This window comes from Alternaria metachromatica (assembly GCF_023757995.1).
Source record: "Alternaria metachromatica strain BMP 0045 chromosome Unknown scaffold_3, whole genome shotgun sequence".
In the NCBI taxonomy this organism is placed as follows: domain Eukaryota; kingdom Fungi; phylum Ascomycota; class Dothideomycetes; order Pleosporales; family Pleosporaceae; genus Alternaria; species Alternaria metachromatica.
The window spans coordinates 1,390,856-1,406,851 of NW_026055494.1; the positions used below are offsets into that span (position 1 = coordinate 1,390,856).

The following is a 15,996-nucleotide window of genomic DNA, read 5'->3' on the forward strand; positions in this document are numbered from 1 at the left end:
CCTGCATGTGCATCCTCTGCACTAACTGCTTTCATCCTCCCCACCAAACAGCTCCAACGCGTACTATCAACTGCAACACTATCGAGTCGCCAGAATGGTAGGACGGCATGAGAAATCTATTGCAACCGGCGCGTAGTTCTGACCGCGTTTCTAGGAAAGCCCTCACGAGCACCAACAGAGCCAGTTGCTCTCTCGCATCATTGTGAACGTCGTGAGTCAATCCAACATCTCGATGCACAACGGAAACAATGCTGACTACCGGAAAGGAGAAGCTGAACGAGGCCGTCATGATGTTGAACAAGAATCTGCAAGAGATCAACATCCAAAACATGGATACGGAGCTTGTGGCTCAGATGTTCAAGAACTACCAATCTAACGTTCTTTTCCACCTGGAAGGTATCTACAAAGTCATGCTGGGATGCTTTTGTAATACCGCTAACGAGCCATAGCAACAAATGGTCTGAAGGATCCTGCTTAAGCATGCAAGATGAGATATACTTGGTGTGAAGGGGACAATACCCAAGGCAAGGCCAAGTCTGGTGAGAAATTCGATTACAGGACGTGGGGACAGCAAACAGGCCAGTAGATAGCAGTAATGAGATATGATCATGTTAGCACTATGTGCAAGACTGCAATCCAGACCGTCGGCATGTGAAGTAGCGTACCTAACATACGGAGACGGGCTCGGACCACCGAGCATTGCAAGAGCCTCACCACACCGCAGTCGCCATGCCGCGCATCCTCAGCACCCATCGCGCTAGCCAGGCACACACGCCACATCTCCGACCCGCGACATGAGATAACACCCTGATCTTGGACCTGTCGCATCCCCATCTCCAGCTCCCACTTCACCACCATGGCTCCCTCGGCCATCGACGAGGCGCCGCAACTCGCAGGGCGCAATCCACCCAAACCTCCACCCAAGCTCTGGAGCGTGTCGGAACCGCCTTTTGAGGGCTTCCGGCCCATCGACAAGGAAGGCTGGTCGCGTAGCAACAGCGAAACCGCCATAGTCATCGACAATGGTATGTACAGGCTGCGCATGCGCCAAAGCTGCCATGCCGACTAACACACCACAGGCTCGTCAGCAGTCCGCGCCGGATGGTCCTTCGATTCCAAACCCCGATTGTCAGTACTACCCAACATGGCTAGGTATCGCGACCGCAAGCTCAACCGCACCTTTACCTTTGTTGGGTCAGATGTCTACGCCGACGGCACCGCGCGAGGTCAATCCAAGCCCGTCTATGAGCCTGGCAGCAACATCGTGAACAACTGGGATGTCATGGAGGGCGTGCTCGACTACTGCTTCGTCAAGATGGGTGTAGACGGCCGGTCTGGGCGCATCGACAGGCCCATCGTTATGACCGAGCCTGTTGCCAATTTGGGCTACTCACGAAAGAGTACGTGCGCTTATACTGGATAACATCGTGTCGATAGCTAACATGCATCCTACAGCCATGTCCGAAATCCTCTTCGAGTGCTACGGCGCACCATCCGTCGCATACGGTATCGATTCGCTCTTCTCCTACTCCTACAACGGCGGTCGCAACGGTCTGGTCATGGACTCCTCCTACACTTCCACACATGTTATCCCTGTGGTAAACTCCAAGCCGCTCCTATCCCAAACTACTCGCCTGAACTGGGGACGTTTCCAGTCCGCGCAATACCTGCTGAAGCTATTGAGGCTGAAATACCCTACATTCCCCGGAAAGATCAGTGACAATCAGGCCGAAGATCTCGTCCGTGAGCACTGCTACGTATCACAAGACTATGAGAACGACCTTAGCCACTATCTGGACTGGACGGGCCTCGAAGACCGAGATCATACTATCCAGTTCCCCTACACCGAGCAGATTGTAGTACAAAAGACAGAAGAAGAGCTGGCTGCCGCGGCAGAAAAGCGGAAAGAGAGTGGTAGAAGATTGCAGGCTCAGGCTGCAAAGATGCGGCTTGAAAAGCTGAAGAAGAAGGAAGAAGAGTTGGAGTGGTGCATACAACTGCAGGCGCAACTGGAGGAGATCACGACCAAGAAGGAAAAGGCACGCGTACTAGAGTCGAACGACTTTGACGACGAGAATCAGCTCAACAAGCGGGTCAAGGAACTGGAAGCTGCTATTAAGAAGGCTCGTAACAAGGACCTCGGCGACGTTGAAGAAGAACAAGTCGAAGTACCTACGTTCCCCCTGCTAGAAGTTCCGGATGATCAGCTCGACGAGGAGGGCATTAAGCAAAAGCGACAGCAGCGATTAATGAAGTCCAACTACGATGCACGCCAGCGTGCCAAGATCGAAAAGGAGAAGGAGAAGGCGCGCCAAGCAGAAGAGCAACGACTCGACGATCAACGGCGAGAGACAGACCCTCAAGGCTGGATAGAAGAACGCCGGATAGCCCGTCAAGCCATTATTCAGAAGATGAAGGACCGCGAGCGCCTCAAGGCTGAACTTGGAAACCGAAAGTCGCTCGCCAACCAAATGCGCATGAAGTCGATTGCCAATCTCGCGTCAGACGCACCCACTAAGAAACGGAGAAGAGGCGGCGGCGATGATGACACATTCGGTGCCGACGATGCAGACTGGGGCGTCTACCGCACCATCGCCACAGGCGAAGGCTCCGACGATGAAGAAGAGGAAGACCTCTCCAAGAACCTCAAGGAGATCGAATCCCAACTTCTCCAACACGACCCAAACTTCACCGAAGAATCCACTCGCGAAGCACAAACCGACTGGACAAAATCCATCCTCCACTCTTTCCTCCACGGCCCTTACCCTTACGACGCTGAAAGTCAAAAGGAGACGAACCAGATCCATCTCAACGTCGAACGCATCCGCGTACCAGAAGTGGTCTTCCAACCCACCATTGCGGGTCTCGACCAAGCCGGCATCGTCGAAATTGCATCCAATATCCTTACAGAACGTCTGGCAGATTCACCTCATCGCGACAACGTTCTGAAGGACATTTTCCTTACCGGTGGCAACACCATGTTCCAAGGCTTCGAGGAACGCCTGCGCTCTGAACTTCGCGCTGTATTACCCGCCGAGCAAGCAATCAATGTGAGGAAAGCAGGGGATTGCGTCCTGGATGCTTGGCGTGGAGCAGCGCAATGGGCGGGCAGGAAGGAATCGAAGCAACACTTTATTACTAGGCAGGAGTTCTTGGAAAAGGGTGCTGAGTACATCAAGGAGCATGATCAGGGGAATGCTGCGTATTAGGTTGCCTATCTTGCGTGCGGGCATTGCGATGTGTGCAATTTGCTGAGTTTGTTTGTTCTCTTTCTGTCCTGGTAGTGGGAATCGTGTAGTATAACTAGCCCCAGGACGTTGTTGTTATATGGGTCAGATAATATCATCATGAAGAGAAACCACTGGCACATGTATAAGTTTGATTGCTGAAGCACCATCTCCTTTCAGGGCATTCACCAGTACGAGTGTTCTTCATGTCGCAGTTATGCCATCATTCAGTGGTGACATACAGCCAAAGTAGAATAGGAAGGTAAAATGCAATAGGATGCAATTCTCAAGTTATCTAAACAAAGTCACAAAAAACTATCCCAGACCCCCTTCTGCGCCGAAATGACCAGGACACCCATCCCAATGCATACCCATGTATATGCTCTAAGCCAAGCAATGCCGCATGCATGCAGAACGCCTCCCAATGAGCCCCAGTCTTACACCAATCAAGATGCATACGCCGCCCATTGCCCCGATTCCATGGTCGTTAACAAATTCGTGTTTCTCATTTCCATATTATGATTGCGGGAACAAAGGTGTTTCCGTCGCAGGAAGATATCACCTGAGTTGCCGCGTTCTACGCAGACTTGGGATGTTGCTCCACAAGCCATTCCATTACGCTCTCGTAGCATAGCACAAACTGTCGCAGACTCTGTACCATGCTCAGACGCTGCAGTCTAAAGTCTTCCACCGTCTTTGCAATGAGATCGATGTCCTCATTGTTCACCCAGCTGTCGTCTTCACGCTCGTTCTTCGCGAGCTTATCGTTGGAGTCGGCATCCATTGGCGTGTTCTGCCTGGCGTTGCGAGCTTGTCGTTGCCGCTTGAGCATATCCAGGACCGAGTCGACTGTGCAGAAAGTACCTGTACGGCCACATCCAGCAGAGCAGTGGACAATGATCGGACGGCTGTTAGGCGGATCAGGCTGCGAAGGCGAGCCACCGTTGACAGAGCGGACGACGGCGTCTGTCTGCTCAATCAGACCGAGCAGGTGGGTGGGATGAGCCGGTGCGCCAAAGTCAGGCCAATGGGAATACTGCAGCTGTGTGATCTCACGCATACGTGCGAAAGGTTCATCATCGTTGGACAAAGTAAACTTGCGAACGGTGACATAGGGCTGCTCTTGGCTGGGAGAGCCGGTAGTGGCTTCCTTGGTAAAGTTGGCGAGCTTCGGTGGGTTCGTTGACCGGCGCTGACCCATCGTTGGCCTCGATTGTTCCCTGTGACGGTAGATCTTCGATGGCTCCAAGGATGCCCTGCGTTCGCCAAGCGGGTTGAGGTGTAGAGGTCCGTATCGCTTATCCGACCAGTAATTGTGAGCCTTGACTTGTCCACCTTCTTGTTCTGCAGTCAGCATAACGATGACGCGAACATCCTGCTGCCACACAACGTTCCAGAAGTCCTATCAAAGAGTTAGTGAATGACATGGTGAGGGTTGGGAGGGAGCCTACCTTGAAAGTAGCTGGTATAGGTCCCTGCGTTGCAATGTAACGCTTGTTGGAATAGGCAGCTTGGACGTGGTTGGCATTGACATAATCGCAGCTTCCCTCAGCGACTCCTTCGAGCTTGACGCGTGTGTGTTCGTATGGCCAGATGTTGTTGTAGCGATTCTTCGAGCCCTTTTCGATACCTGCAATCTGAATGTGTTTCCCGGGACCTCCTGATGACGATGGTGCATTGTAGACGACCTCACCGGACAAGGCCTTCTGCATACGCTTCTGTTCGCGTTTCTCGATCTGCAAGAACCGCTCCGCGACGGTCTTACCCTTGTCTTGCTCTTCGGAAGCGGTCTGAAGCCATTGGGGAAGGTCGTCTTCTACCGATTGCGTCATGCCGGATGGCAGCTTCACGGGCATTTGGCCAACACCACCAATAAGATCCATGTTCTGACGAATGTTGCCAAAGAAAGGGTTCGCAGCGTTCTGGGTTGCGGGCATAGGACATCCACCAATGACGGGCGCAACAGCAGGTAGGTCGGAGTTGAGATTGAGAGCAGCTGTACCCGATGTTGGACTTCCGGAGCTTTGGTGTGTAATCCAAGAAGGGAACCTCTCAGCGAATTCCGAGAAACCACCACGGATAATAAACGTGCCGCCCGACCAGCCCTCGTTGGTGAACTTCTTGAGCGTGTTAATGCAAGTTGTTGCGTCCTTCATCTGCGACGAGTTGGCGTCATATACTATGATGTGTTTGCTGCTCCTCCATCGCTCAAACTTGTCCCTTTGTTCATCGTCTTTGAATGTCTCGGCTAGCTTCTGGACATTGAAGGATGCGCGTTTGAGCAGTGTTGTAGGAATGCAGAGGCTCAAGGCGCCTGTTATGCGAGCCTTTGCGTACTGTGTTGATACGCGCAGATCAAGTAGAAGGACCTCGTCAATGGAAGACTGTAGGATGTTGATGATGTGCTGAGCAGTGACCATGCTGGGGCCGCTGGTATTGCCTTCTTCCTCAAAATGTGCGGGTAGTGTCTCGGCGCGGTGAGTAGTTATTGAGATGTGCGAAGGATGTGTCTTTTTCGAAGGTAGCGATGGCCTTGGGATGCGAGGTTCGGCGAACTGGGCCACGGCGTCGGAACGGCCAGGTCCATCAAAGCTGGCAGGAGAGTTGCGTCGTGGTCGGTCAGGGAACATGGAGGACTCAGTCGACAGCATGCGCTTCGGGGAGCGTGGCTTGGGTGCGAACTCTTGCTCGTCGCTTGTATCACTCTTGTCGCCTGGGTGGTCGGGTGGTGGCATGGAGTGTGACTGGGGGTACGAGGGCTGCGCCGACTCGATGTTGTTGAAGAAGGGGCTCTTGGAGGACGCTTTCAGGCCGGGCGAGGCAAAGTCGAAGCTGCCCAGGGCAAACGCTCGGTTGTTCTCCGACTGTTTCCTAAATTGCTCGAATTCGGGATTCTGCTCCACGGGTATTATGCGTGGAGAGGCAGCGGCTGTCGAGCGCACATTGGACGTGGGCGGGCTCCAATTGCCGCGAATGTGCTGGGCTGCACTAGAGGAGAAGTGGTCGGCATTGCTGTTGACGGCCAGACCAAAGTAGTTAGGTGAGGGGGTCGAGGGTTCCTTCGTCTTCTGTGAAGCGACATGGCTCGGGGTTTTGGCTACCCCATTCATGCGGGGCGTGAGGGGGGGTAGCGCAGACGTCGGGTGCAGTGAGGCACTTGGCCTCGTCATGGGCGTGGATCCTGAGCCTCGTGGGCGAGAAGATGTGTGCGAAGAGCCTCTGGGCCTGGGCGACAGGGCGGGTGTAGACATGGTGCGAATGTCTTCACACGCGTCGGGCGGGTGAAGTGTCGAAGGGGCGGGAGGGGCAGCTTAGGTTGTTGTAGGAGATAGGTGCATGAATATGGGGGACTTGAAATGCAGGAGTGGTTGGTGCGGTGCAGGTGGGTGAAGGGTCTAGGGCTTGGTTTGGTGGGGATTGCCGCTGTGCTGAGCAATGACGTAGGTGCAGTGAGGCAATCTCCCTTGCAGCGAGGGCACGAGCGATGATGTGCAGGCACAGCCCAGGGTGCTGCCGAATGCGCGCACAAAGTCGCCCAGAAGCGCCGAATTGATTCACAGTCAGATGCGATGCCACACGCTGCGGCTGAGTCGACAGTAGGGCGAGGCGGCGCAAAGCAGTGCGTAGGCGTGATGTCGTCAGGGCAGGAAAAGCTGGCTAGAGGCCGCCGCTGCAGGGTCTAGGAGAACCAGCAAAGGGGTGCCTGAAAACAAAACGGTCCCGTGACTCTAGCCGGTAGGGCTGACAAGAGAGCGGAAACGGACGACAGGCCCAGCGGAGGGGCGAACGAGACGGGGCGGAGAGCGGAAAGATCGAGGAGACAGAAGCTGCTGTATCGGCGATCGAGCAACTTAAGAGGAATCGACGAAAAAGCCACTTCCAAGGCACGGCTACGACGACTAGCTGGCCTGCTCTGGGCCCGACAATCGCATGCTAAAACCGCCTTGTCAGCTGTATGGGCTATCGTCGACCGGCCCCTGGTCTATTGCGACATTTGCGAATCTAGCGTCACCGGCCAGGCCAACGGCTGCGAGACGCCGCAACGACTGTCTGACTTCTCCCACCACGTCCGCCGTGGCCAGCTCTGCAGTGCACCCGATCGAGGGCAACACACCGAGATACTGCCTCAAGTCCTCGCAGAAACCTGTTGTGGGCATCCGCGCGCGCCGGTAGCCAGCATGCAATCCTGAAACCTCTCGACAGGCCCCACCGCAAGACGCTCGGGGACCCTTACATTGACGATCAGCACCCGAGAACCGTGCAGAGGAGGAGGCTACGTCTGCATCCAGGAAACTCGCCGTCGCTCTTTGCCGAAAGGGTAGGTGGGGATGCTAGATAGCACGCGCGAGGCGATTCGGCTGCTTCACATCTTCTAGAGCGACTGATGGACAGCTTCTGCCACCAAACCCAGACCGCCACTTTGTCGCGCCAACGACATCAGCCGCCAATGGCGACCAAGCAGGCATCGTGCTCTGGCTAGATCCTGGTTGCGCATGCTGTTCGGGCTGCAGATCCGTAGTTCGTACTGCCACATGGTTCGGACACTACGAGTACTGCCCAACTCGCTCGATACGTGTCTGAAATCCACAAACATTGCAGCTCTGCACAGGATCAAGGAATACATCATCTGCAGCCGGGTGGATGTCACGTTCAAAATGGCGTGTTTCTGCATACCGCGTATGACGCGACCACTCGGTACGACATGCCGCGCGCTCGTGACATGTTCGACTTGTTTGAATAACACCGTCCGGCCAAAGACTAGAGCCGTTGAGCGATATTTAAATTTCGGCACAAATAGCCACCAATGCCTCACAAGGGGCTTCTCTAGACCAAGGTGTCAAACAGAAGCTTGTCTGCATACATGAGCGGTCCGCGGTGCTGCCGAAGAGAACCTACCGAACATGCATTCCCGCTATCTCCGCATCACCGTCACCAGTCGCCAAAAATAGACGGCATATCGTGATGTATGTATTGTTTGTATTGAACGATGTTGTATGAATTTGCGATGCATCTAAATGCCTAAGTAAGAACCCATGCGCCTGGATATAATGCCTTCCTTTACGCCTCCTTTACACTTGAACCATAAAGTCAAAATAATATTGCCTAGTCACTTCCTACCTTGCGTCTCTACATTTCCATTCTCTCTGTCACAGGAGATTCTGAAGTCGTCTTCCCGTGTTTCTTCGACCTGTCATAACATATGAGCCCAAAGAAGCCTTCGGATGTGCATGACGTGCTGGTCGGGGTAGCTGTGGGTGTTGGCTTGGGTGTGTGATGTGTCTTTGCAGGCGGCTCGTCACCGTCGAGGCAGCCGCCAAACCAGCCTGGATACTTGCACGATGAGGTAGAGGTAGGTGTCGCCGAGGTTGTTGTGACAGTAGGTGCTGGAGCAGGTGTGGTAGTGATTGTCATGGTTGTAGATGTCGTGTCCTCATCTTTACAGCCAAACCAACCGGGTGTCTTACACGTCGAGGTCGATGATGTCGTCGTAATCGTAGTCTTGGTGTGTGATCTGGTCGTGGAACCCTCGTCAAGACAGCCCCACCAACCTGGCGTCTTGCAAGTTTCAGTTCTTGTGCGACTGGACCTGGTTGATGTTGATGTGGCTGTCGGCTTTGAGCTCCTGGTAGTAGTAGTCTCGGTGCCGTTGCTGTCAAAGTACTCCCACATATAGCAGTCAGTGCAATCAACGTAAGCCTCACATTTAGGAGGCGCATCGTACTTGAGTATAACGTCTCGGATGACTTCGACAATCTTGTGGGTGCCGATGCCCATGCGCCAGCCGAAGTCTTTGACTGTATCGTATACACATTTCTGCCCGGTGTGACAGACACTCTGCAGAGCATATCCACCAATGGTGCAGGCGCTGGTGGCCTGATTACACGCTCCCATGTATATGGGGTCTGCGGTATGCCCAAAGTGAAAACCACCGGTGAACTTGCGCTGCTGTAGTGAACCGATTTGGTGGCCAGGGGGAACGGGTAGCCCGAGACGTGACGCTGGCATGGCTTCGGGCACAGCCTCGAAGGTGACGGCCGGATGTCCAAATGTAAGGGAAAGAAAGGACGAAACAGAACCACCTAGGGAGTGTCCGGACATCCAGATCTCAGCATCCGGATACAGTGCTGTGACATTGTGGTAGAGGTCCTGTGCAGCGTAGTAGTAGCGGTTCTTCTCTCGCAGCGCAGTGACTAGACAGGTAGAGTTGCAGGTGTAGGCCGACGTTTGACAGTCACAGACCTGTCGCCACAAGTACTGTCCCCCCTGACCGCAGCAGCAGCTGAAGAACAGGTTATCGTTGATCTTGTCGTTGGTAGTGGTTTCGGAACCATCGAACATGGCAGGCGACGTGCCCTTCAAGCCTATGACGACTGTCGAGTTCTCGGTGTCGGCGAAGATGTGCCCGCGCAGACCGTCGGATTCCCAGCCAAAGTCTTCTGTGTAGTTGAAGCCGCCGCCAACAGGCTCCCACTCGCCCGTGCCGGGTTCGAGTATGTAGGCGTCCGAGGCCATGCGTGCGAAGCTCAGGACGGTCTCGCGGTCCGTCACGTTGGGGCCTGCTATCTCGTCGATAGTCCAGTCTTCTTCCGGCAGCTCCACGCCTCTCCCAGTGATGCGGCCCCATTCTAGTATGCCGGTGATGGTTTCTTTGCTCCTATCGGCCAGGCGCTGTATGCTCATGGCCTCGGACTTGACGCGCAACCGCGGCACGGGCTCGCGACTGGCCGCGTCGTCGTCGTCGTGGGCTGTCCATACTGCGGCGTGCTCTGGAATATCGAGTCGCCGGTGCAGCTCGGGGTATTTGTAGGTGCCGTGGTGGAAGATGTGGCGCAGCGTAAAGTCCTTGTCGGCGTGGGGAGTGCTGTGCGGGAGAGGCGGCGGCGGCATCACGGGCATGTCGGCCGCGCTCGCAACGCTTGCGGCGACGAACGCCAGCACGAAGGAAGCAGCCACGCGCGAGGCGGAGGGGCAGGGTCTTGGGCGTCGCATGGTGGATCTCTGGTTGTAAGAGAGGGAGTTGCAACGAGCGACCTGCGCAGAGGAGGCGTTAGCAGGCGCCAACTGAGATGGCTGCCTCCGTCGGACATCGATGACGATCGATGGTTCACTTGACCCCAGGCCCGCCCAGCTCCTTTTCACGTGCGCGCCGTGCGGGGAGCTCCCCCATAGCTCCATCACCACCAAGACGGCGCCTCTTCGCCCTGTCGCCCGCTTCCGTCACCCGCTAGTAAGCACAATCGTTCAACACATTGCTCAAGTGCTCACCCGCGACTTTCGGTTCCCTCGGAAGTGCCGTGCTGCCGCATGACGTGAACGCATGCGCTCCGTTCACGCACCGTTTCACAGCAGCATCCTTCCAATGCAGGCACACGACACTTTTAGATTTCCATTAGACCCTCTGCAGCAATAACACCATGGCCGACCGGCCTAGAAACCTGCATCCCTCACGCTCCTTCACGCGCCTCGACTCTGCCCCCAAGAGCCCCCTCTCGCGCAGCCGAGCGAATACGCTGCAAGGACCGAATGCGTCAGACATGCTCGATCCGCTCAAGGCTGCCATGGTGCCCGAGGAAGACGAGAACCCCGACGGCGACGTGTTTGCAAAGAAGGAAGACGAGGACGAGCACGAAGACAGCGAAGAGACCAAAGTGCCCGACACTTTCGAGGAGCTGCCTATCGAGATCCGTAGCTTGACCGAGAGGTACCTTCTGTTGCCCATAGCATGCGTCGTCCTCTGATAGTAACACCCTTAGATTCCTCGAATCCCTCACAGCCAAAGTGCATCCCACCCCTCTGTCCGCCGAAGCTCTCGCCGACCTCTTCCAAGACTTCTACGGACGCGCCTCCGCGAAGATAAGCACACACATAGCCACTCTCTCTGCTCGCCTAACGAGCGACAACTATGTCGCGAATGCGAAGAAAGCGTCGGCTTCGTCGAGCAAGCCATCGTCGATAAGAAAGGGTAGCGACCCGTCAGGGGAACAACAAATGCTCAGTGCCACTGAAATGGCCGACCGCAAGAAAGCGCGCAGGTCGCTCGAGCTCAAGCGGTTCGCACTAGAAGAGGCCGTCGAGCGCGCCGTATGCGAGAAGGTCTACCAGAGGATATGGCGGCACAGGGGTACTGATGACGAGGAAAGGGATCATAAACTCAGATCACGCACAGCTGCTCTCTCCCTCGTCGGCATTGGTCTAAAGGAACTCCTGATGACTGGCGAGGAGTTGACCGAGGAAGAGCGCCAGAAAGCCAAGGAGAAGGAGCCCGAGATTCGCGAGTACCTATCTGCAGCACGCGAAGACATCCTGAAGATGAATGAGGAGAAGTACCCGCTGGGCAAGGTCCAACATTTGACTGCTGCACACAAGTCCATTGTCGAAGCTCTGTCCAAGATATTCCCTTCGACCTCGTCTGCTGATGAAATCCTGCCAACCCTCATTTACGCCCTCATTACTATGCCACCCGTCAACTTGAACGTAATTAGCGATCTAAACTTCATCCATCGTTTCCGCGGTTCAACTCGCATGGATGGTGAAACTGCATATTGCTTGGTTAATCTCGAGGCAGCCATCTCATTCCTGGAAACCGTCGATCTTTCTTCGTTGCGCGCCGACGAAGTCACTCCCGCAAAACCAGATTCCAGACCTTCAACTCCCAAATCCGAGATCACCCCAATGTCTCTTGGACTTTCGGATGCGCCAGATCTCATCCAGACCCCAGCCACGCCCATCTCCAAGACAATTCCCAAAGAACCCTCCAGCCCAACGACCACTAAAGCTCAGCGTCGCTTGAGTAACCTTATTCAAACACAGACCAACAAGATCGAGGCTGCCTCTGATGCCGTTCGGGACTCGATTCTTGACTCTGCTGACCAGGCACTTGGGAGAATCAACAACACCTTGGACACCAGCTTCAAATTCTTCTTTGGTGGTCTAAAGGAGAAGAATCCCGATGGCCCTGTGCAAGAACAGCCAGTACTTCCCAAGACACTGGAAGATGCAAGGAAGCTCGTGAGCTCCCCAACTCGCGCAGAGCGCGATGAAGACAGCTTGAGTATCAGTGCAGCAAGTTCAGTGCAGGGTGATGAGCCAACAGAGGCTCCAATTAGCAGAGGACTCGATGCCAAAATGGCTGATCTCTTTGCTGGTAGGAGGCAGATCAGAGATCGCAGCGTCGATTCTACCAAGTCCGGCGGTAGCAACAGTGGGCGGCGCGTTGCATTCGCCCCAGGCCAGAGCGTAGAGGAGAAGATACCGTCGCCAGCTCCGATCAAGGCAGATCCTCCAACACCGAGCAACACCTCCGCGGTGGATTCTCTGCGCAATATGGGCAACAACTTCAACCCCTTAAACCGCTTTCCCAGCATGAATGTACTGCCTCGCTTTGCGCGCGCTGTAAGTAATAATAGCACACCTGTTCTCCCCTCAGCGGGCCAGGAACAAGCGAAAGCATCGCCTTCCCCAGAACCACTCAGTCGTACAGCCACGAACGAGTTGCCACCAGTAGATGAAAAGGGTGCAAGAGCGATCGCGGCTTTGGAGCAACTAAAGAAGACCACACCACCAGCGAAGCGCTTTCTGGAAGCCAAAGATGCCCAGGAGTTGAAGTTAAAGGAGGTTGACGAGCTGTTGAAAGAGTATCAAAGATTGGCGGGTGCATTACGAGGAGCAATTAACTACTGAAATACATCACATATTTGGTTGCAATGACGTGCATCAACATGCAAGACACGAAGCTTTGGTAATAGATTTGTCTGTGTGGATTTGAGTAGCATAATGTAACGTCCTGTTGTTTCGCGATGACGGTACTTGCAACATACATACTGCGCCGCAGATGGTGGTTGGGGTTCGGCCAAAACGGGGGATACCGGATGGGGAAGGGGCAACCAGCGCGCACGGACTGTAAACAAGCAACCACAACACACAATTGCGCGCTCCGGCGAACACCAGACACCGCATTTCCCGAATCGCAAACATGGCGGAACCAATGTCGAATCTTTCGCCCGAGAAGCTCAATACTTACTCTGACAACATCATCGTCGACGATATTGATATGGCGTACAACGATCCGCCCTCGTCGCCTTTCGTCGAACACATCGGAGTCCAAGACCAGGAGAACATTGCCCCTGGAGCAGCAGCCACACCGGTGAAGCCGCTAATAGACTTTGAGGACAGCGTGCCCCAATCCGCTTTCAGAGTGTCTCCGGAGAAGAAATTTGGGTTGAAGGAGCGCACAAGCCCAATGAAGACGCTGCCAGCAAAGAATTTGATGGACGACTTTGAAGAACCGGCACTCAAAACTGGCAGTGCGGATCGACAGACTCCCCAGAAGAACATCTCGCCCATCAAGGAGATTACTACCGAGCGACGCGGGTCCGCAATGAGTAGCCACTCCTACAAAAGCCAATCGCCCTCGAAATCGTCACGCGTACCTTCGCCCGAAACGGTCCAGCGCAAGCCAACCCATACACATCAGCGGCAAACATCGGTCACACCGTCAAAGCGACCGGCCTCTTCTCACCAAGAGTCTCCGCTCCGCGACAACGAGGGCTTGACTACCGCGATGAAGTTCATGGAGGATAGCAACTTTAAAACTCGCGAGACACCCAGAAAGCGAACATCTCGGGGCCATGAATTTGAGATTGATCTGAGCATGGACAACACAGACTTCAATCCAGACGGGCCAGAGCCAACATCCTTGGACATCGATGATACCTGCTTCAGCAACTTCTCAGAGATGCCGGGGATCGATATGACGAAATTCGCATCCCTGAAACAGAGCCCAACAAAGAGCGGCATGCCAGATGTAAGTCCATGTGCTGTTGATCTCACGTAGCATACTAACAGTTTGAAAGGCTACACCTCGCGCTCGCCCTCAAATGACACCCTCTACGGTCCGCCGCTCCGAACGCACTCCCAGTCCCACGCCACGGCGCGCGTATAACGATAACGATACCACAAATTTACTCTTGGACTTTACCGCCCAGATTGAATCCTTCTCTTCATCCCGCCGTGCGTCACCCGGACGCGGGCGCAATTCGCCTAGCAAGTCTATTACAGAGCCAAATCTCCGCTCCTATTACCGAGACCAGCGATCGCCGGCCAAGGGTGGATCGCAAGTACCTGCAACACCAAGCCAGAGAAGCCAAATGTTGAATTTGTTGGATTTTGAGCTGCCTCCACCGCCTACACCACGATCGCTACCTACTGTCACCATCCGCGAGCTTGAGTCTGTAAAGTCCCAGTTTCAGTCTCAGGTGTCGTCTCTCACCGCCAGCTTGTCTGGAAAAGAGGCTGAGATCGACGCTCTTTCCAAAGCTATCGCCGATGCTGAACGCCGAGTTGGCGAAGCCCAAGAGACCGTCCGTGACGAACGCTCAGCTCGCGAATATGCAGAGACACAAATGGTTGACTGGAAATCAAAAGGCGAAGAGGTCCAGAAACTGCTGCAGGACGTCCAGGCTGAGATGGCACGCAACGACGCTGAGCGCGAAGATCTCCTAGCGAGGTTGGCCGATGCAGAGAAGCGTGCTGATGATGCAGAGAGCCGCTCGTCTGAGCTTGAAACCAAGGTCATCGAGGCTGAAAGCAAGAACGTCGACATGACGACTTTCATCAACAACGATGACGGCGATGAGAACAAGAAGGTTTACTCAGAACTTGAATGCCAATCTGCTATTGCCGAGAAGGTCAATGAGATTGCACGCGACCTGCACACAGCCTATAAGGCTAAACACGAGAAGAAGATCAAAGCCCTCAAGGACAATTACCAGAAGAAGGCCGACGAAAAATGCAAAGAGCTTCGGGCGCAGATTGCTAGTCTCGAAGGGCAAGTGGAAGACGCAGAGAAGAAGCGTGACAACACTTTCAGTAGGATCAATCCAGGCCAGCATGACTCCAGGGACGAGAGCCAAGGAGCGTCTCCCTCAAAGACCACACGAAACGCCGAAGACGCTCAGATGCTAGAAGCGCAGAGAGCTGAAATTGAGAACCTCAAGGCTAGACTCGCCGGGCTTCAGTCGGAACTTCAGTCTCTTCGCAGATCCCACGATACCCTTGTTGAAGACCTTGAAGCTGAGCGCATCGAGAAAGGCGAGCTCGTAGCGGCCGCCGAACAGATGCTCTCCATGTGTGGAGAAAAGATGGAAGAGATGCAACAAGAAGACCTTCGCCGCTCACAAATGGCTTCCGCACCACCTGCTGCCCCCCAACAACAAGCGCCGCCTCAGCAAGCAATGCGCAACACGGGTTTCCTGGCCGGTGGCCCCGGTGCCTCACGCCCCGGATCCGCACTGGGCGGTGGACGTCCCGGCAGTGCGATGGGTGACCGTCTAGGTGCCATGAACGAGCGCACCGGCAGTGGAATCGCTAAACCATCAGGACTTCGCGCACCAGGTGGCCTTAAGTTCCAAGGTGCTCCCGGTTTAAACCGGAGTCAAAGTGGTGGGAAGAGCAGGTTACTGTCCAACATCGAGCGCATGGGTGGGGGAAAGACACAGGAATAGAATACCTGGCCTCCTATTGTACGTGCTATGAAGGGTCTTGGATACGAGGTACCGGTCGCGAGGTTGGGATCAGACTTGGGTATATGGAGATCCCAATGAAAATATGGGGTCAAGAGGGTGTATTTCCGGCGGTGTATATTGGAGTCACTTGGTTACGATGATGACTTGGACGCTGGCGTTGTTTGGGACTCATCAGTCAAGCTCTTTCGTGTCTATTGTTGCCCGCTATCCATGTTGAAATGTATTTATTGTGTTTCTCAAATACG

At 54.6% G+C, this 15,996-nt stretch overlaps 5 protein-coding genes across 5 annotated transcripts; 3 read left to right on the forward strand and 2 right to left on the reverse strand.

Moving 5' to 3' along the window:
* Positions 1–856: 856 nt before the first annotated feature.
* Positions 857–3,209, forward strand: J4E83_002117 (uncharacterized protein; the record flags this gene model as incomplete). The annotated part of the gene is made up of 3 exons (XM_049329067.1): positions 857–1,025; positions 1,080–1,400; positions 1,456–3,209. The coding sequence occupies 3 exons, from the start codon at positions 857–859 to the stop codon at positions 3,207–3,209; spliced, it is 2,244 nt and encodes a 747-aa protein (XP_049192039.1).
* A 595-nt stretch (positions 3,210–3,804) lies between these two features.
* J4E83_002118 (uncharacterized protein) lies at positions 3,805–6,337 on the reverse strand (the record flags this gene model as incomplete). The annotated part of the gene is made up of 2 exons (XM_049329068.1): positions 3,805–4,629; positions 4,679–6,337. 2 exons carry the CDS (start codon positions 6,335–6,337, stop codon positions 3,805–3,807), a joined length of 2,484 nt encoding a protein of 827 aa, XP_049192040.1.
* A 2,456-nt stretch (positions 6,338–8,793) lies between these two features.
* On the reverse strand, positions 8,794–10,124 carry J4E83_002119 (uncharacterized protein; the record flags this gene model as incomplete). The annotated part of the gene is made up of 2 exons (XM_049329069.1): positions 8,794–8,864; positions 8,930–10,124. 2 exons carry the CDS (start codon positions 10,122–10,124, stop codon positions 8,794–8,796), a joined length of 1,266 nt encoding a protein of 421 aa, XP_049192041.1.
* A 518-nt stretch (positions 10,125–10,642) lies between these two features.
* On the forward strand, positions 10,643–12,908 carry J4E83_002120 (uncharacterized protein; the record flags this gene model as incomplete). The annotated part of the gene is made up of 2 exons (XM_049329070.1): positions 10,643–10,929; positions 10,982–12,908. The coding sequence occupies 2 exons, from the start codon at positions 10,643–10,645 to the stop codon at positions 12,906–12,908; spliced, it is 2,214 nt and encodes a 737-aa protein (XP_049192042.1).
* Positions 12,909–13,200: 292 nt separating this feature from the next.
* On the forward strand, positions 13,201–15,730 carry J4E83_002121 (uncharacterized protein; the record flags this gene model as incomplete). Its single annotated transcript, XM_049329071.1, has 2 exons — positions 13,201–14,031; positions 14,081–15,730. The coding sequence occupies 2 exons, from the start codon at positions 13,201–13,203 to the stop codon at positions 15,728–15,730; spliced, it is 2,481 nt and encodes an 826-aa protein (XP_049192043.1).
* Positions 15,731–15,996: the final 266 nt, after the last annotated feature.